Genomic DNA, 21,592 nt, shown 5'->3' with positions numbered 1-21,592 from the left:
GACAGAAGTCAAGTTTAAGAAACACATTGATGCCGTCAGGTGGAAGCATTGTTTCACAGAAATGACTGTTCTAACCCGCAGACGACTGTGCTATCTGTCAGTTCAGGTCAAACCCCCCAAACTCTGCTAATGAAGACCTAATGTTGCAACGGACAACAACAATGGACAAAGTGCACTAAGGAGGAAACATCTGGTGTGATTTATGTTTAAATGACAAAGGAAAGGACTTTAAAAGTAATAGAAAAAAGTACAGCAAAGATATGATTTTGACCTTTTGGATTATTTGGGTAAAAAGCAAACAATCCAAAACCTGAGAAATGTTTGAAAAAAAAAATCACTAGAATACTCCAAACGACTTGTTGCTGCCAGAAACTCTCTTTGCCAATAAAGCAACAGAGATGGATTAGTTTGCAGTCCAAAGTTTTAAACTAATGATATCATAGGTTTGTAATAAATCTGCCACGTGTAAATAATCAAGTCAAGAAAAGTAAATTATTGTTTTAAGACGGAAGAAAGAATTGGAAAGAAACACAGATCTAAAATCTGAGAAAGAAAATGAAGGAAAATTAAATCAAGTCCAAAATCATAGTGCTCAGAGTTTACCAGGTGATGATTAAAACTGACCTTTCCGGGACTTGATGCCTCCCTGCGATGGATTCAGTTAGCCCGCTGCTGCTCTCCACGCTGTCCGGCTCTTGAAATGTCTCCCTTGCGTGGATGGTCTCTCTTAAGTCAGTCCATAATGAACTGAATCAGATTCTGCCCCACAGGCTGAAACATGCTCTGGTAAGAGGTGTGGCCTTCCCTAAAACGCTCCCTCTCCCTCCCTTGTTTCAAGTATTGTATTTTCCTCTCTGCATATGACTATCCTGTGGAATGTATCTCAAGTACATGTGCTATAACACTGTATGCATGAAGCCATATTTATGCTCCTGGAAACATGTCCCAGTGCCAGGTATCAAAATGCATATCGGTGTGTCCTGCGGCACTTTCCCCTCTCTGAGTCAACTGTTGCGTAATCTGAGGAACTGAGGAGTATAGGTGATTTACATTCTTGCACAAGTTTGATGTGTCAGGGATGCTGCATGCACAAGTGCAAACAGGTACGCACACACAGAAAAAGTCACTCACTAGTTCATGCAAGTCTCTGCCACTGACTTCTTGTGAATGCTGTTTTCCAGGAAGCTCAAGGACTGAGTGACTGAGCAGGGTGTTGTATTTTATTTTTTTACCACAATCATCTAAGTCTGCTGAACGGGCATGCCCTTGTTCAGTGATGTCATGGCTCATATTCAGGCAGAATCACACTTACAGTACAGACTGGACGGAAAGACAATATTATCTGATAGTTATCAGTTAGGCGGCGAGCAGCTGAAATGGTCTGAACATACACCAAAAAACTTTAAATTGATGATATAAAGACTTAAAGGGGAGTTCCCCACTGATTTTACACATCACTGTTTAAAGGTCTCGGGCACTGCTATGTGAAAGAAAGTTGTATAAAGGATTTTGTGGCTGCAGAGGGAGCTGTGTGAAATCTGAAAATGAGTGTGGAGTTGAAAGATGTGAGCTTACCTCGGCGGCCTGCTCCTCAACTGAGGCTAGCAGCTCCATCCACGGACCCATGACACTGGTGTGGCTAAAAATATAGTCAGCTTTGTCTTGTTGACATGGCAAAGTAAACAGTCCAACCATGTTATATAGCTATAAAGATTCTTTAGCAAATTAAGTTGTTCAAACGTAATAATTCAACCAGGAATAAATATTTATATTGTGTCTACTTAGCTTGCTAAATTAAGACATCAGAATTGGTAGTATTAGGGGCCAGGTCACTCTGCTCATTAAGTAACCAAATATTTAGGATATAAAGGACAAAGACTCAGAGCTTCTTTTCCGGAGACAAACAAACAACTCATATTTCATCTCTCCATCTTTATCTCTCTCATCCTTTTTTTACTGCTCTGATATGAACTTGTAAAGACTTGATTATGGTAGAAAAGGATGTGGTCTACCCAGCAGTGAAGGGACATACTGTAACTCAAGTACTGTCCTTACAAATTTGCTTCAAATTTTGAGGTACTTGTACTTCGCTTGAGTCCTCTCTTTTTATGCCACTTTCTACTTAAACTCCACTACAATTATTTGGCAACTTTAGTTACTAGTTACTTTACAAATTAAGATTGTTGCACAGAAAACATATGAAAATATACAAGTACATTGTTTGCACATTAGATTGATCAATCAGTCAATAAATTATTTCAATAACCTGACTCATCAGTGTGTCAGGAAATCCAGTTGTGACTGTGTGATGTGTAACATTTTTCAATGGTAATCTGTCTCAGGCTCTGAAAGCAGAGCTGACTGTTGAGGAAAGTAACAGTAAGGCTGTTCTGATATTTCACCACATGATGGCAACACATCCACATGAATTGTTGTTATGTTCCTCCTCTTCCTATTAACTTGACACTCAGCAGTTCCTCCTGTGTATTGCACCAGTCCTTTAAACAACTTACTAGCCTTTCAACAGTTTCACAACCCCCCAAAACTTTCTATTTCTAGAGAAGCTCTGTGTCTTAACTACTGAAAATGCTCATTCATACAGCACCTGCATGTACGAACAAACTGAAGTTCAACTCTATTAACCTGTAAACACAGTACTGATTGGAAGTCTTGCTGCTCGATCAAATATATAAAACTTTAAAATTTAAACTTTTTGCCGCTTTGGGGAACCAGGTTACTGTCTCTCAAGTCAAAGGCAGCCAAATCTGAAAATAACAACACACTGATATTGCACATGTTGTGTGCGTATATATATTTACAAGAAGGTAAGTATGTATGTGCGTAATTGTATATATTCCTTGTATATCATTTAGTTTCATTTTTTAGTTCCTTCTTTTGTGCCCTGACATTGAAATTATTCCATACAAGCTAAGCTGCCGTTATTCACACCTTAACATTTTTCCAAAATGAAGAGTGGATGAATCTGAAAACGCCGGCCATACATGTTAGTGTGGATGAGAAAACTTCAACTTCAATCAAGTGATATTATAAAGTAAGTAAATACTCAAGTAAAGTACAAGTACCTCAAAATTGTACTTAACTGCTTGAGTATCTCGTCAGCTTTGACGAGCATACACAGGCCATTAAAAAAGGAGCCATCATAAACTCAATGGGCTCTATGTTGCTTCCCATCTCCTCCTGCTATAACTCCTACTGTAACAAAGTATTGTTAAACCCATCCTGCTCTACTGCTCCACCTGTTTCTTCAACATGCTCTCTGTCACAAACCGGGTCAAACTCACATGCATAAACAGCACAGCAGCCAAGGTTATAGGTCTCGCCACACCCAACCTCACGGAGCTCAATTGGAAGGCCATCTCACGCACAAAAGCACAGGGCATCACACACCCACTCAGCCGCCATTTCACTGCACTGCCATCTGGGCATGTACAGGTCTCTGAGGTGCAGAAAGGCTCACTTTGGCAAAAGCCTGGTACCCGCAGCCATAGGAGCCCTAAACAGGGTGATTCGGGAACGAAGAGTCTCATTTTCACGTTGTTTTTATGTGTCTGTTATGTGCTGTCATAGTAGCCAAATGAATAGCCTCTTTGGAGCCCGCAGCCACCACCAGCCCTCCCCATATAGGGACTTTGTATGGGGTATGGGTTATCAAATTGAGCCTCGGGCCCTCAGAAGTCTTGTGTCGGCCCTGCAAGTATAGCAGTTTTTTTGTAACATCTTTAGATCTGTCCAGGATCCAAGGCCTTCCCACACAACCCCAAGAGGATGACAGGGAGAGTGAAACAAGCCCCTAGTTACACGCCAGTATAGCATACGCTTAATGATTGTGAGAATCAGAGGAGGGCGAGGAAGGAGGACAGAGGGGAGAGACAGCCAGAGGGAGGAGGTCGGGGGGATAAGGAGCTGGACTGAAGCGGAGAGAGCCAGAGAGCGTGTGTTTATTTAAGTTTTTCGTCTCCTGACTCAGACAGAGAGCAGACTACAGAGGATAATGAGAAACAGATCTGTGGTGGAGAGGAAGGAGAGACTCGAGAGAAGGAGGGACGAGGAGGAGTTGGTGGGGAGGAGAGAGGAAGAAGGAGTGGGTTTTTTTTTTTAAAGAAGAAGAAAGGGGAGGAGAGGGAAGAGTGACAGCCAAAAAAGGGGGGCTGTCGTGTTCATCGCCACAGGAAATAGGCCCTCTTATGTTCACTAACTGACATCACTAACATCACAGCCCTGGTGGCCATGCAGCCGGCCTACAATGGCAGGTTTTGGAGACAGTGAGCCGCTTGCCATGAGTCCCGCTCATGATTGGAATAATAATCATATTGCTTTGGACTTCAATGTGTGAAAAAGTCATTGATGCTGAGGATGATATGGAGATCAAACCTAGTTCTAGTGGGAAAAACACCAGGAAAACGATGTGTAGATGATGTAAATAAGATGTAAGTTGTAAATAAAAGCCACTTTTGCAAGGATTTAAAGTGTGTTGTTGGTGTAGCCTATTAAGTAAATGTGAAGTAAGTTAGACTAAAGAGAAACCTCCAGAGTGAGTGAGTAAAGGGGGGAAAAGAGAGGCTGGAGGTTTGTCAGGGGGGATTCATGACTGACAGGCTCAAGCTCCTATGGGGAATGAGTAACGGACCAACTGGAGCTGAGAAACCCACCCAAAGGCAATTAAGGGTAAAGGACGACAAAAATATTTGATAAACTTCCCCCCCCCCCCCTCCTCTCTCTGTCTTGAACGGAGAAGAAGACGTTATGGGGATGGCGATGGAGCTAGAATGAAAGTATGGACTGTATCTGGGGGATATGTTTCAGAAAAGACTTTTCCTGAGCGAAGGTTTTATTTGGACCGCAAGGCATCAAGGCTGAGAAAGTTGCAAATATCCGAGCAAGGACCAGTCCTCATCGTGTGGAAACAGCGTGGAAAAGTTGCTGAAGTTACACCTAAATATCCCAAGAGGAGGGATATTTGCGCAATGACACGCACATAGGAGAAGGACGAAAGTTTTGGGAATATCTCCGGGAAACTCTCTTTTTTTAAGCGCATCAAGGAAAGTCAAAGTCGCTCTATCCAACGCAGGAAGATAAGATTCTATTAGTCTATCTGTATCCTGTCCTTGCTACCGGAGGGCTATGGGGGCCGCGCCGGGCTCGGGCTGGGAGGAGGGCGAATTCGAGTTCAAGTTGGTGTTTGAGGAGGACCCGCCGCCGCGGCAGAGCCAGGGGCCATCCCCGGTGCGCACAGCCGAGCCGGAGAACTCCGTTCCCGGGGAAGAGAGTGAGGCCGCCCTGCTGCAACTGGACTCCTCTAGCAGCACCAGCATGGGTCAGGATCAGTTATTGGATAGTTGAATGTGTTGAAGTAAAAGGAGACAGTCATAGAGGAGAGTGGCCTGACAGTGTGGCTTCTAATGCATGGGAACTTCTGTGTGTGTGTGTGTGTATGTGTGTGGCTGCAAATGCATGTGCTGTAATGAGGGCCTTCATCTGCATGCCTGTGCTTATGTGAAGAAAATGAGTGTGTACATCAGTGTGACTGTGTGTGTTTGGACTTGCATGTGTGCGTGCCTCTATCTGTAAGCATGTGAGCATGAGTATATTGTTATTGTGTGTTTGTGTTGTGTGCAACTGTGTGCACACCCTATTCCTGTGTGTGAGGACATTTGCGTGTGTGCATGTGTGTGTGCAGCCCCAGACTCAATGTGTTTCTAATCAGCTGTGCGTGTGAGTAGAGTTAACAGCTGCCATCTGGGAAGGAACCTCAACCTCTGTGTACTGAACACACACCACATGCACACCTCCCTCCCTCTTTCACTCAACCTCCATCTACCCCATTTTTCACTCCACACACACACATACACACCTCCTATCCTCAGATCCACTCTCTCATTTGTTTCCCGCCCACACTGGCATACAGTTGTATTACCACACCCAAGGCATGAAAGTGAACTGCAGGAGCAAACAAGAGAACAATTCTTTACTCTGGGTCATAAGTCTTTACTTTTCAGAGCATAGACCTTGCCAGAAGTGTTTCGTTAGCTCTTCTGACACTTTAGATTACTCCTGGTATTCACGTTTGTGTCCTCAGCTCTCCATGTCTATTGATAGATCATAAAACGCAGTGGGACACAACTTTTTTTATCTTGTGTCTGAGCATAAACATTTTGATTGTTAAATAATGAAGAAGTATTGTTATTCATTTACAAGAAACTCTTTTTTGCTTTCCTATCTAGTTAGTCAACTAACGGTGCCTCAGATTTATCTTGCGACCCATTCAAATTTCTTTCTAATAATGATGTGAAACATTTCACCAAAAAAAACACAAAGTAGGCCAACTAAAATTACAAAACATTATGTTAATACTACAGACTGAATGATCAAATACTGACGGTTAGGTTAGCCTAACTGGAAATTTCTCACTCACTCTTTAACACACAGATTTCTCCATGAATGCATGGGCAGTTAATTTAATATATCATCTGGCCTCCTACAAAATGAAGATTATATCACAGCGAACTGTGTAACACAATAACTTCCTGTTTACATAGTTGGTTGCTTTTGATTTGACAGCGCTACAGATGTTTCCTAGAAAACAATGTAAACATTACTAAAAACTTTTCTGTCCAGGACATTTCTTAAGTGTTACTGGTGCAACTGGATTTATACAATGACTAGTTTAAACCTAGCTAGTATCCTAAGAACTTAGGAAGGATTTTATACACAAACTAAGTGAAGCATTTATGAATAACTGGTGCAGCCCAGAACCGGGCTGTACATAAATATTATTTATAGATCTGTTAGATTTTAGATGAGGTTTCTCAAAAGAAAGTGATAAAGTGATCATGTACAATAACTGTCAGATAACTATATAGTAATAAACTCTTCAGCTGGACTATATGGACATAAATGATTGTTTCCTAAATAATTATAAGTGGCCTGAAGAGATGGAAAGAAAAAAGTAACAGTCTGAAAATAACAGTAAATATGTGTGTTCAGAGTGTTCTTTGCTGTCCTATTTAATCATCTTGGGACAGCATGTGGGGCTCCTGACCCACAGGTTGTGAACCACTTGTCGAAATATCACTTTTTGTGAGAGGTTCAACTCAGGACACAGAATAAAATATTACAGCGTATTAAACCTGTTAGAGTTGAGTTTAGCTTTATTGTGTTTGGTACGTTTCTGTGGCTCATAAACTCTGCTGGTCTGAACACAAACATCTAAATCATTGTTTCATGTGAAAAAATCCACCAGCAAAAGAGTTGCCTCAGCACTGCAGCTTTAATCACTTGGAAATATTCCTGTTGCCAGGAAACATTTGAGGAGATTTTTCAGCCTGAGTCTTAATTTGTTGGCAGTTGCTGTTTTGTGTCCGCGTTGCCCAAAAATTGCCTGTATGGCCCACCGCCACTGCGGCGCAACAATGATCAGTTGGAACCTCACTCATTACAGAGTAACTACCGTTTGGCTCCATGTGGAGGCCGACCACACCACGCTGGGGAAATGTTGCGGTGAGGACTCTGGCCTCGAGGGGTCGTGTCCTCATTTGGATGACAGGAGTTTTGAAAATGTTTTCTGAAATTTTTCATAGGGGGATGTAGAAAAGCACTAACTCATCTTCACAACTGTCATTAGCAGCATAGTTGGGTTTGTGATTCTTAGCGGTGTAAGATTTGGCCATCATCAGTGAGCCAAAAGTAAACTTCATGATTTGGTTACAATTCCCACTTCACACTTTACTGTACTGTTTGTGACTATAATACATGGAAAAATGTATTGAAATACTTCTTCACACTCAAAGTAGAGTTTAAAAAGCTGTTTAGTAAATTGTATCAATATGGGATATAAAACCAAATCCTACTATGTCACGTAGTTTTTTGTTTTTTTGTTTATGTCCAGTCTATAGTCACTTTTAATATTTCTGAGCAGATTTTAGAAATGTTATTCACCAAAGTGTCCTGTGCTACCCTGCCATGGAATAAAAATGTATCCATTCATTTGAAGGGAAATAAATAACAATATAAAAACAAAGTATTCATATCATTCAGTATAAATTTAGGAATAGTTCAACATTTTAGAAAATATATTTTTCACTTTTTGCTGTGAGTTAGATGTTCAGATCAATACCACTCTCATGTCTGTATGCTGAATATGAAGCTAACTTAGCTTAGCGTAAAGACTAGAAGAAGGGAGAAACAGCTAGCCTGGCACATAACCACGCCTAAAACCACAATGTGTCATTTTTACATCTTGGTTTTTGTACATTCAGACAGAGCCAAGCTAGCTGCTTCATATTTACCATAAATATATGAGAATAGTATCAATCTGAACCTTTCTTTCTCAGAAAGAAAGTGAACAATTGTATTTCCCAAAATGCCAAAATACTCCTTTATATTTAAAGTGACAGAAATGTTGCACTTGTCTCAAAGATATTAGCTGTGTATTGCCTGAGGAGACGTTCCAATTGCAAGCAGTTTATATGGCAACAATTACAGATCAGTAAACCAAGGAAAATTGATGTGTAATGAATGATGAAGGCATGTTGATGATAAAAAATGAATCTTTGCTTACCACAAATTGTGTTTACAGTAGTTTGATAGACATCTAATGAGTCTTTCGAATGCCAGATGTGAAAGAACAGTAAGTTTTGAGATCTAGCTGTCATTGTGCGGTTATGAAATAAAATTAATGGGAGGTCACATGACCCCAAAACCCACAACATGTGTGATAAAAGGAAAGTGTGTTTGGATCAAATAGTACATTTGTACATACACAAAAATGTACTTTTTTTTTCACTAGAAAGCAAGCAAAACACAATTTGGTACCACGTAGAAGTAAAGGTGTATATTTGGAAAATGAAAACACAGTAAACTCTTAATTAGCAGGATTTGACTATCAGTATATTTAAGCAAGCAAGACTAGCTTTTGTCAATGAGAGCTTAGTGTTATGTGCTTTTACTTGCCCACAGAGATTAAGCTTACTTTCTAGTTTGTCAAGACATGCTATTGTTGTGATGTTAGTACCCAGAGAGTTGTGAGTATTGCTGGTGTGCTGGCTCTGGGAAGCCATCTTGTCCTCTCTGCATGTTAGCTTCGCAGCAGCAACTGTAGCGTTTGTGGGTTTGCTAACCCACAACCTAGCTAACGTTAGTTAGATTGCTTGCTGTGTCGTTGTTCGCTTTATATCATGGCATTTATCATGGAATTGGATTCCTCCAGATTTGCTTAACCCACTTTTTAGTGTATTCACTCTGTGCTCTGAGCTTATGATGTTTGCTACGTCATTTTCTAAATCATGTTTACACACATTCTGTCTGACAATTCTGTCAGTTACAGATAACCACATGGCTGCCACTCATCCTGGACACTCAATCAGCATCCCCAGCCCGCCACCCTCGGTCAGTCAGCGGGCTGGGATGCATTCCCCGCCTCCACGGAGGGCCCACGTTAGAGAGTTCAGCGGGACCTATGAGAGCTTGCCGGCGCGCTCTGTACAGGTGAGGTGACCTGTTTACAAGGGCTGTTTGTTTATAATCAGAGGGTTTGAACCTAAAGTGTATGCTTCACTTAGCAGCACATTTCTATGAAGGTAAACAAAGTCTTTAAACATTTTGTGAAAGTTTCTCCTGAAACTGCGGGAACTGTCACTCTTAACACAGTTTCACTCCAAACAGCTATGCCTTGCTCTCCATAGGTTTGGTTTACTAGTACAGACCTTTTTGAAGATCATTTTGAAAGGTTCTAGGTGGATTTCTTACCTTCCTGACAGCCGGTGGTTTAATATAAACCAAACATGCTATTGCTACTGGAACATACTGTCAACACTGAATGCAATTACAAGCATTTAGCTCCCTGTGTGATGTAAAATAAAAACCTGGAAGACAACCTATAAGCAAAATTGAATCTTGATTGAGTGAATTTGTTGTTTTTTTGCATTTAAAATGTTTCAGTTCAGTGACTCACTCATGCAGAAGGGATTCATACAAGCAAAAACAGTTCCTGTTCATAACTGCATTACTTTGTGATAATACTGTAATGTTGACAAGATATAAAGGCGGCTAAATGATCACTGTATTAAGGTTTGTATATTAAGAAAGTTTCAAGTTAAATAAATGGCTGCCTTGAAGGTAGACAATCTATCCAAAAATCCAGAATGTCCGTTTTTGTTTAGATCGCTATTGATTGAATGGTAATAGGTCTGCAACTAATTATGTTTTTCAGTTGTCAATGAATGATTTTTTCCTCGAGTTTCCCAGATGCCTTGCTTGTTTTGTCAGAACAGTCCCAAATCTAAAACATATTTCAATTTCTAATGATCTAAACCAGAGAAAGGCAGCAAATACTTACAGTTGAGAAGCTGAAACTTGGAAATATTTGGCATATTTGGCAAAACTGGGAAACTGAGACAATGAAAGTTACTGTATAGTTTTCTCACTCTTATCTTCCCTCCAGGTTTCAGAGTCTCGTGTGGTCGAGTGTCCTAGCATCCAGATAACCACCATCTCCCCTGAAGACGACCCAGCACCCACCATTTCCAGTTATTGGGACATGGGCGGAGGTGGTGGGTGGGACCGAGAGCGTCTCTACCTCCCCCTGCTGGACCCATTTTCTTACCGCGACCGGTGCCCTGGCTCGCTTAGCCCCAGCCCGGCTTCCAGCCCCTCCTCCCGCGGCTGGCTCAGCCCTGCCTCCAGCTGTGACTCCCTGCTGGTGGAGGAGGAGGAGCTGAACGAGGCTACTATCAATTTCGGGCTCTCGTCATCCTCGAGGCCCACTTCCCCGGGGGGTAAAAAGCGGAGAAACTCCCCCCTGGCCTCCCCGTGTGCTTCACGGAGGGGCAGTTACTCAGAGGAACTGCAGGGATGCAACCTTGAGGGTGGAGACTCCATCACTCTATCACAAGCTCCGCCCAGCAGCTGTGAGGTTAGCATCCCACAGAAAACCAGGAAGACGTCGTTGGAACAGGTGAAGGCTTTAACTTGGTTTAATGGTGTCTCTCAAATTTAGTTGTCTCCATATAAAAGATTAAAATATTAAGAAGTAAATAAAGTTTGCAATCCATTTAAGTGGTGAACCATATTTTTTGTTTTGCAGTTGTCTCCCAGGGAGGTGGACCAGGAGCAGGCTCCAGGCCACAGCTCCCCCTGCATGCTGCCAGAGACCCAGCAGACCAGGAGAGAGCCCTCCTCGCTGGGCATGGACTACCTCTCTGTGCCCCCTGCTCTAGCCTGGGGCCGGACCCGAGCCAGCGCTCACAGCCCTCTGTTCAGGCAGGGATACACACCAACACATTTATGATATTATCGATCAAAAATCACAGTTTGAAGCTAAATATTGATGATGATACCCAAATTAGAAAATAAAGAAAGATAGACTTTACATGTTTAAAATAGATGTGTCTTTCCAGAAACACTGCCTGCATCACACAAAAAGTGATGTTTATACTGAATTTTTAAATGTAATTTTTCACCACAAACAAAATTCCGTTTACCTCAATCGTATTGGGTTGGTGGAGGAAATCACAGAAAAGGGTATGTTACTATTTTTCTGAAAGTGATACAGTTTTGAGCTGAGCTGTCACTTTTTTGTAAAGCAATAGGCCTGAAACCAAGAGCTTGGTCACACCAGCATTTATAAGTTTCACACCCAAATTAATTAATTTCATTGGAACTCCAGAGATCAGTGCGCAGCACACGGAGGCGAACTACATTTGTGCAGTGCTCGTGCGCAGTTTCATGAACTTTGACAAAACCACCCTGACAATGGCCTTTGAGGGAACAGAAAGAACATGAGATTCTTATAATGAGTTAAAATATGTCATATTTGCTGTTTCGCACCATTCAACTTTATACAACCCCGCTTGGCTCAATGAGAAGTAACAACAATAGAGATTTTCCTCTTGATATCCTTTTTGCTAAGAAATTGGTCACCACCGCTGGTTGTGCCTAATTTCTTACATCTACAAGCTTCTCTCACCATCTACTACTAAGATGTGGAAATAAATGTTGCTGTGGTATTTTTTGGTCTGAGCCCACATTAACTGGATTCTGGTTCACTTCCCAGTAAACCTCCTACTCTTATAGTATACTGTCCACCAATTTGGCTGTAAGGATGTTATTTAAATTTTAACAACCTGAGCTAAGTACTGTGTAACAATACAACAGGCACTATGCTATTTCATTAATGAAGTGAGTGTTTTTTGTTGAATTAAAATAAGAATAAAAAAATAAAAGATGTGCCTTTAAATAAAAATGTAACTGTATTAACGAACATTTATTCATCCAGATGACCAAATGTCCTACTCTTCAATAACTGTGTGCTACATGTTTACTTCTCATGGCTGCATGTGTAAATTATATGTAAATCTTATTATTTGGCCTGCAAAATATTTATTCACTGGCATCTTGGTGTGCTCCCTCCATGCCCACTGCAACTAAAACTGTCTAGTCTTTTACTGATACAATATACTTTTAGGTCTAATGCCCTGCCGCCACTCGACTGGCCGCTGCCGTCCCAGTTTGACCAGTACGAGCTGCGTATTGAGGTGCAGCCTCGTCCACACCACAGAGCCCACTATGAGACAGAGGGGAGCAGAGGAGCTGTCAAGGCCGCACCAACAGGACATCCTGTCGTCAAGGTGAAACCCAAACCTGCAGTTGCTTTTAGTTTTGTTTTAGTTTTCTTAATACTGGAACAAAGTCCTAGGACACGTGTTGTGGCTCACTGCTGTTGGGCTCGTCACAGTTTGATTTCGTCCCTCACACTGTGTCTCTCTGTGCAGCTGTGTGGATACACAGAGAGGAAGCCGCTCTCCCTTCAGGTTTACGTTGGAACAGCTGACGACCGTTCAATCAGGCCACATCCTTTCTATCAGATACACAGGTACTGAACTGGATTTCTATCTAAAATCAAGCTCATTACCAAGGATCCTTCTGTCATACATTGATATTCAAGGGACACAACATACTGTATCATTCATCTTCTGACCACTGTGGCTTTAACCATTGCGCAACATACCACCAGCTGCTTCTAGTGTTGGTCCAGGAAATTTCTTGCACCAGTTGTTCTCAATGTAGCTTGCTGTGGATGAGAACATGAGCTTAATGTAGAAAATGTAAAATCTTTGAATAGGATTGTGCAATAAAGCATCAGAAGTCCATTCATGTCAATGCTACAGTGCATCTGTGGGATATTTTGATACATTGACAGCATATGATTAGTCTGTGTTTTAGAAATCAGGACATTTTACTTCCATTCAAATTCACAATCACATAAAACAGTAAAAAAAAGTACTTAAATGATTAATCAATTATCAGAATTGATTGTTGTTAATCTGTACCAGTTGGTCCTGTTCAGGATTGTGGGGTGCTGCAAGTACGTGAAAGGAGGCACGGGTACACCTTGGACCGAGCACCAGTCTTTGATTCAGCACAAAAACTTTAAATGTTTCTCCCGTCTTAGGGTGACAGGGAAAATGGTGGGTACGACGAGTCATGAGAGCGTCCAGGCGGGGACCAAACTGCTGGACATCCCCCTGAACCCTGAGAACAACATGACTGCACTGTGAGTTGGAAAAAGTGAGAGGAAACTGTGTGCATGTTATTCAGCCTTGAATTCCAGTTTCAAGGCTAAGTTGAAGTCTGAAGCAGGCGAATCTTTAAGGTTTCTTTTACTGGACCAATGTTTAAGAATGTGACTAAACAACACTAAACAACTACTGCTGTGCCAGTGAGAAAGGCACTGAACCCCTACCAGGCTGAAGCCTGAGCTTTTTGCTCACAGGGATTACTTTTACATACGTTTACCTCATTATTTGGCCAGTATTATAGGACCCTTTTAAAAAATCTTACTTGTGTCGTAGCATCGACTGTGCTGGGATCCTGAAGCTGAGGAACTCGGACATTGAGCTGAGGAAAGGAGAAACAGACGTTGGACGGAAGAACACACGTGTACGTTTGGTGTTTCGTATTCACCTCCCTCTAGCGCCCCCTGTGGCCCCGCCTGGCCGAGTCCTGGCTCTGCAGGTTGCCTCCGTGCCCATCGAATGCTGTGAGTAGCTGGTCAAATGCAGTTTTAGAGAGAGAATCCTCCTTTACATGATTCTTACCAAAGCAGATTGTTAAAGATTTGCGGCATGCATTACCACTTGGGTTCGCCAAAGTCGGAATGTTTCTCCACACATGCTGCCTTTAAATTAGGAGCGAATGCAGTATAAAGAAGTATAATTTGCCTGACTCTCCCTGCCTCAGCCCAGCGTTCGGCTCAGGAGCTGCCCGTCATCGAGTCTGTCAGTCTCACTTCCTGCTCTGTGGAGGGAGGGGAGGAGCTTCTGCTCAGTGGCTCTAACTTCCTGCCAATCTCCAGAGTCCTTTTCATGGAGAGAGGGACAGGTAAATGTCCACAGACAAGACAAAATCCTTTCTAACGTTGTTTCTGATCTTTTGCGTCTAATATCTTGCTGAGTCCCTGACTAAACTGTGGCCAGTAAAAATGAGCTGTAATTACCAGAAAATAGTAGTGGTAGTGCGAATTATGATTTCTAATGCTGTCAGAGAAAACCTTTTCTGCTGCAGTAATACACAGACACACAAACAGTCATACAATTCAGATATAATGAAATAAACTTAATTTCAGTAATAGGGTATTTTGAATAGTGCACCACAAATTTAATTCCAGTTCCATTCTTATTTTATTTAGTTGCTCAGCGTAAATCACTACAGATCTTTCCATAAAGGCTTTTAAACAGCAGCCAGTCGTTCAGATATTGTACCATTGTACTGCACTTGAAAACTTGAAGTGAATCTGTGAGCTTCCCAGTTAACAGTTGGTCTATCTATATTTAATCTGAACATGAGTGGGTTTTTGTAAATAAGTAAGTAATGTAGGCTAATAATACCAGCAGTGTCAGTGTCATGATGGACCATCAAGTCCATCATGAGGGTTATACTGTCCCTGGCAGGATGCTGAATCAACAACAGAATGATTTCAGATCCAATTGTAGAATATTTGTTGACATGAAACTCAATCATGTTTGCAGGAACAGGGAGGTGGAGCAGGTTTTACAAATGGAACATTATTTATTCTGGGAAATAGCAGTCAAGTTGTCAATAATCAACTCTTATGTCCTTATCTTTATGGTTAAAAATGAACAGCGGCTCAGTTGAAGTTAAGATTTTAATCAGTGATCAGTGGAGGCTGCTTTTCGAGCAACAAAAGGTTTAATGCCAGGCATTATCTGTGATGCAGTGAGAGCCATACTGTGTCAGTTAATTGAATATAATTTAGTTACTTAATTGTACCTTTTGATCTTATCTATTAGATGGTAAATTACAGTGGGAGGAGGAGGCTCATGTCGACCGAGACAACAGCAATGAGGTAATGAACAGCATGAACTTTTCTTCACTGATCAAGTTGCAATGCATCTAAATGCAACTAAAACATCTTGGACTCCTCCTTTTTTTTGTTCATTGCAGTGTTTGTTGTGTGTGAGGGTCCCCGCCTACAGCGACCTGTCTGTCAATCGGCCTTTGTCGGTTAGCCTTTACGTCTCCAACGGGAAGAGGAAAAGAAGCAGCACTCATTGCTTCAAGTATCTCCCCAGTGAGTGTCTTATTCCCCTCTGTCTTTCTCCTCTCTGTTGTTTTTTCAGGTTTTATAATTGGAGATGTGCTTCACCAAATTCCCAAATACGTTAAAAAGAAATAACTACAAACAAAAATTATATGACAGACCTTACTGATATATTAGTATAGACATTAATACACACATAAATGTGCATCCATAATTTACAAGTACAAACCAATAACATAAAAAAACAGGAACAATATGATAGGTGAAGAAGAAATTCATCTTACTTTTGAAAGAAAGGGAAGAAACTAATGTAAATCATTTCTGTACATTATTTTATTCAACTTTTTAAAAATAAATATAAATGATTATAAATGAAAAGAAATATAGATTATTTCTGAGATTATTAACAGATTAAACAACTGAAAAATAAAAAATATTGCGCCATTCGAAGTCTTCATTGGGAGGAAATTGAATACAATAAATATCATCTCCACATATCAGTGAAACTGTTTTCTCCTCACAGTTATGTTCAAAGAGGACGACCTGCTGCTGTCCCGGCCCTCAGTGCTGCCTCTGGATGGGGGGACTGCGGTTCAGACCAGGATGGACAGGGGTTTTCACGTGAGAGGCGACCCCATGGCTGACGATCGAGGCCTGGGCTTCCACCTGCCCCCCTACCCCTCCACCTACTCCCCTCCCTGTCCCACTATGGGTTACCATGAAGAGTACTGCTCTAAACCTGACGCTGCAGGGGAGGAGCCTGGCGGGTCCAGGACGGCCCTGTCCGACGGTCACCCCAGCTTTGAGAACCTGGAGCTGGGCTTCACTGAGCTCCTTCCCCCCCTGTATCCTCGCGGTCCGCAGCCTCCCTCCCCCTCCCCTTCCCCGTGGCTGGACTCTCCCTACCTGTCCTCCTCGCCCTCTCCATCCCACTCCTCCTCTCTCAGCCCGTTTCCTGCCGGCAGTCCCATCTCAACCTCCCCTCTGCCTCCCATTCCCACCTCCCCCTACCCTCAGTACTCTGCTTATCCTCAGGAGGTGTGTCCTTCCCCTCCCTCCAACCCTAGCCCATATCAGGACATCTGCCCGACACCTTACTATGATGGCTGGGACACCCAGGGAAGGGTGCTGGGGACGGGACATGGGGGAGAGAGGGATGCCAAGATCCAGGAGTGCCCCCTGGAGTTCACCAACTCTGCCTCTATGCACCACATTACCTTTGAAGAAGGTGAGTTGCATGTATTTGTATTTATCTTAATTAAATTTGTAGTAATCTGTTGAAAAGATGAACTAATTGGCCACATTACAGACTTGTAAAGAGCATACAGATTTTTGAGAATTATAGAAATCTCAAATTAGTCATTTAACAATTAGTTGTTATTATTTATGTATGTATCTATAGATGAGTGGTAGGATGAATGTGTTGGATCATAAACAGATAGATGGATGAAAGATAAATAGTAAATAAATAGTTATGTGCTTAGCTGTGGATTAGTTGAATCGGGCAAAGCCAGGTTTCATTGTCACCATAGATTTAAAAATTAAACTTTGTTTTTTGTTGATATTGAATTATTATTCCATTTATTGGTGTTTTATGCCATGGTTGGTAACTCTGCTGTTGAGAAATGTTAATATGTTTGGACAAGTCATACCTGTCCTGGTGGTCAATATCATTGCCATTGATTTTTGTGTTCACATTACCTGCTTGGTTAATCACACTATTAAAAAACAACTTTACAAATTAAACGCTAGAATCCTGGGATTTGGGTTTTACTTCTCCACCAGAAACTACACATTGATGGCGAGCTGGTGAAGTCAGGGTGGAGTTGAAATGTTAGAAGCATGTGCCAGCCACCATACCTGAGAATTAAGCTTGAGACATCAAGTAGTTAATCAAAGCAGATATTTCCCCATTTTCTTAACTGATGTGGCCAATGCACAGTAACAACTAGTAAAGACATTTAATAATCTTAACTTTGTTTGAGTGATTCTTTAAGTGAGGATAACTATAATTTGTTCTTCCCTAAAGTGTAAAATGGAATACATGTAATAAGTGTCAAATCAGAATACTGTGTAGTGGTGTACAGTCTAGCCTGACTGACTGATATTGGAGTTTAAAATATTCAGATTATTAACAATATTATATTATTACAATATATCATCTGTATTAATATTAACATTAACACATAAAATAAATTTTAAAAAAATTATACAGATCCCTTAAACTTGTATTTAACAAAACCAAGATATGTACTGAGCGGGACATTTAACAGCAATGGAGACCCTCAAAACTACTTCAAACATGTCTTTTCTGTTAACATTTCTGCGCTATTTCTGTACAGTACTCAATATATGTGCTTACATATGTACATAAATACATATTTATACACACTAAAAAGGCTATGTTGGTGATAAGCTAATATCAGCCAATACTGTATACTGGCTGACACTATCTTAAATTTCCCACCTGATGGCATGTTTAGATGTTCCCATTCTGCTGAGCTTAACTTTAGAACTGCTCATCGATGCAGAACTGTGAAATGAGCCAAACGACAATGCAAAATATTTCAGCTGCAAAGTATTTTAAAAAATGTGTTTTATGGCCAAAGTAGCATCATTGTACTTTTTCCTTGTGATAGATTATCTTTCTTTGTCCTTTAATATCTGCACTTACTGATCTTTATCAGCTAAGAGCTTTATTTACAGAGAGTGGACCAAAGGTTAGAGAGATGTGCTTGTGATTGGGAGGTCGCTGGTTCAGTCCCCTGACCAGCAAGATAAAATCCAGGTGTGGATAGTTTTACCACCACTGAGGTGCCCATAACCCCAACAGCTCTAGCTGCTCAGCAGACCAGGCTGCGATTGTACTGGGCAGCTTCCAGGTGTGAATGTGATCAAATGAGAGGTTGCTCTCAGTGAAGCTTCCTGAATAAATAAGAGATGTGGAGGCAAGTTATTTAGATGCGATTCCTTTCCAAATAAATGAGTTACAGACTAATACATACAGGCTGATTACTGTTGATTCTTGCAATGCATAAGCTGTACAAACAATGAGTATATGAGGTGGATGAAGGGATGAAGTGATGAACAGAATTGTGATTTTCTCTTCTCCCTCCACAGTGACGGAGTTCATCGGGGAGGACATCCAGTCCTACCAATCAGGCTCACAGATGGACAACTAGCCAAACTGAGCAAGAGAAGCTCACCACCCCTTTTGATATTCAGCATAATTTTAAATCCACTTGAATGCACTTGGTATTAAGATGCATCACTCAGTAAAATGCTATATTGACAGGGGAATTTGATTACCAGGACACTGTTGTAATTATGACCACAGGGAACGGTTTTACAAAGGGAAACTAATGTTTTTAAACTGTTTTCAGTATAAATTATACAAGAACGTACTTGGGTTGTTGTTTTTTCTTAATCCATCCTGCAGTAAGAACACATTTCTCTGGTCAGTTCCTGGGTGTGATGGACATTTTCTGAGTAATAACGATAGGATTTAGGATCCTGTGTTGCCAAATGGCAGCAATTGTTTCTGAATTTTTCTGCAATGGCAAAATTTATACATAGTAGTTTAATGAAATAACTTAGGACCAGAGAAAATGACTGAAAGTGGCTGTTCTTAATGAAGACTTTACTCATCAGTAAGTTGACAAATGAACCTAAGACAATGTTTAAGATTCATCTAATCTCAGTAGATGTTGAGTCTGTGGCTAGTGTTGAGACAAAAGGTAGTTTGATTTCATGAAAGGATGATGTGACTCAGCTGTTACCGTTAAAAGCTGTTTGAAAGGTTTGAATGAGAAACAGTTTGTTAGATCCACTCTGAGCAGAACAAGTTTGTCTTGAAGAACAGCGCCACCTGCAGGGACTCAGGACCAGGATGCCTAGAAAGCCCTAAATCAGCAACTGTTTGAGATATTACTCAGTCTGCTGTAAAACTTCACTGGTCTTACTTTCTGCTATGTGTACTTTCGACACTAAAAGGAGTGTGGCTACAGAAAAGATAGACAAATGTGTTTAATTATTGCAAAAGAGCAAAGGCAATAAAAATGCACCAATCTAGCAAAAACACGCTAAAGTAGCATTATATATTTTCTTGACAGCTTTATGGGTCCCTGTTTGGCGTAACCATAAATGGGCATGTTAGGAGCTTGAGACCAAATAGGCCTTAATGGTAAGCATAGATATAGATGGTGTGGAGCTTTAAACGTCTTTTAAGAAGAGCTTTCTGTTGGAAACTGAAGCTATAATTTCTTCATGACTTTGACTGTTCCAGCTCCTACTTTTCTCTCTGGCTGCAGCTCAGGAAAGGCAGTTACACATGGAAAGTTTATGAGCGGTGAATGTGGAAAAAATAATGGAAGGGAAGACTCCAAGCAAGAACCACTGACCAACATTATTAATATATTTCCCTTTGCTGCAAATAATTCTTTTGTTTATTGGTAATAGTTGGGAATCAAATGTCAGTATTGTCTTTCTCCTCATTTAGGTTTTGGTGTATTTTAACACTGTTGCAAACTTTTCCTTTATTTAGATACAGTCATCTGACGTACCAATTCAGACATTAAAAAAAAAAAGGGAAAAAAGAAAACAATCCATTCTCTTAACTAAGAGGAACTTCCTTTCTCTTGCTTAGAAATATTTGTAAAGATTTGTTAAATTTTTGTTATGACCATATGTTGGTTAAAGATTTAATCAGGGTAATTGTAATTTTGAGAAACGCACAACTTTATTTGTCATCCCAGCCTATATATAGATAGGCAAGGTCACCCTGACTTAAAGTGGCTAAATGACCAAAATATATAATTTTAGTAGTCATTTTGCACCAGGGAATACAGCTTCAAATTGTTTTTCATACTTTGATTCAAGAATCAGATACAGGAAATAAAAATGTAGGCATTATTCCTGAAGGTCCGTCCACATCTTGTCACATTAAATCCCTCTGAGTGTCACCAGGGGGAGGTATAATCTCAAACATCAGACAGTGAGCTCTGAGTCAGCCTGACTGACACATACAGGTTCAAGTGGACCCTAATGGAAAGGCCTCCATTAGATCACAAGCCTCTGTGATAACAGAATGATCATTATGTCTAAACCTAGCCTCTGTAACTGGAAGGTCCCAAAAGACACGCTAACTATAGGATCACTGGGGTATGTGGGGATAGTACAGAGCAGCCAGGGTTCTGCTGCCTGCTGTTAATGTGACTTAAAGCACTAGTGTACTAGTGTCTTCCCCTTCCAGAACACGCTGGACTGAGTGGCAAAACATCTGTTACCATGGCTGCGTTTAGCACACTGGGAGTTTGTGTTTTAGCTGATTCAAGCTAACACTGCTGCTTGTCTTTCTGCCACTCAGTGAGCATAACTGCAATCTGTGACATCATATGCATACCTTCTATACTGCCCCTATAATACTGGTACTGACTCTGATGGTTACACTAATACGCTTACTACTATATTAATAGTCATGATGATGATAACACATAATACCACTAATTCTATCACTGGCAGTACTATCAGTGGTATAAACACAAATAATAATAAGTGTACCAGTTTAATGTCAGTTACTAAAAGGTCAGTTCATACAAATTACAAGTTTGCCTGTTTGCAGTACACAGGCACAGTGGTGTTTTGTGCTAAATGTGGTCAGAGATGGGCAGTATTTCATCCATCGTCAACCGCTTATCCTGCGTACAGGGTCGCGAGCAGTATTTCAATTTAATGTATTTAAAACATGTATTTAACATAGAACTCCAATACCATACAACTGGTATTGGAGTTTTTTGTCATTTGTATTTTGTGGAAAAAGATATAGTTTGTAACAACAAAATTTAAAAGCTTGTATTTATGTATTTGAAATTCTTAAAATTCTCAAATAATACACATTTTTATCCCCAGGTTTAAAATGTGGGGAGAGGAGGGAGTAAGTACAACAATTAGCCTAATCACACTAAATGCAAAGGCTCTCATTGTGAACTACCTTATTTCACTTGGGTTCCTCGTGAC

The 21,592-nt window shown here is 40.9% G+C and overlaps 1 protein-coding gene and 1 long non-coding RNA gene across 3 annotated transcripts; one reads left to right on the top strand and one right to left on the bottom strand.

The window, feature by feature from the left end:
* The first annotated feature begins 4,738 nt into the window (after positions 1-4,738).
* Positions 4,739-18,981, top strand: nfatc4 (nuclear factor of activated T cells 4). Of its 2 annotated transcripts, none has more exons than XM_046052434.1 (13): positions 4,739-5,335; positions 9,344-9,504; positions 10,460-10,972; positions 11,102-11,277; positions 12,482-12,644; positions 12,789-12,889; positions 13,469-13,570; positions 13,869-14,056; positions 14,257-14,397; positions 15,327-15,382; positions 15,481-15,607; positions 16,101-16,805; positions 18,698-18,981. In XM_046052434.1, exons 1-13 carry the CDS (start codon positions 5,143-5,145, stop codon positions 18,757-18,759), a joined length of 2,688 nt encoding a protein of 895 aa, XP_045908390.1. In that variant the 5' UTR covers positions 4,739-5,142; the 3' UTR covers positions 18,760-18,981. The 2 variants fall into 2 exon arrangements, with proteins under 2 accessions (XP_045908390.1, XP_045908389.1); XM_046052433.1 differs by having other exon boundaries at positions 4,740-5,335; positions 9,338-9,504.
* Positions 13,230-14,268, bottom strand: LOC123972776. The gene is made up of 2 exons (XR_006825469.1): positions 13,858-14,268; positions 13,230-13,548 (listed from the first exon to the last, which is right to left on the bottom strand). It is a non-coding gene; the product is annotated as an uncharacterized LOC123972776 (long non-coding RNA).
* Positions 18,982-21,592: the final 2,611 nt, after the last annotated feature.

This window comes from Micropterus dolomieu, linkage group LG06 (genome assembly GCF_021292245.1).
Source record: "Micropterus dolomieu isolate WLL.071019.BEF.003 ecotype Adirondacks linkage group LG06, ASM2129224v1, whole genome shotgun sequence".
In the NCBI taxonomy this organism is placed as follows: Eukaryota; Metazoa; Chordata; class Actinopteri; order Centrarchiformes; family Centrarchidae; genus Micropterus; species Micropterus dolomieu.
Note: the sequence above shows the minus strand (reverse complement) of the source record. Positions and strands in the feature narration are given on the sequence as shown.

Bases quoted from the DNA above. Each gene is read 5' to 3' on its own strand.
- nfatc4 (XM_046052433.1), top strand. From the start codon at position 5,143: ATGGGGGCCGCGCCGGGCTCGGGCTGGGAGGAGGGCGAATTCGAGTTC. The intron at 5,336-9,337 runs GTCAGGATCAGT...CAATTCTGTCAG, and splicing joins CTCTAGCAGCACCAGCATGG to TTACAGATAACCACATGGCT. The intron at 14,057-14,256 runs GTGAGTAGCTGG...TCCCTGCCTCAG, and splicing joins CTCCGTGCCCATCGAATGCT to CCCAGCGTTCGGCTCAGGAG.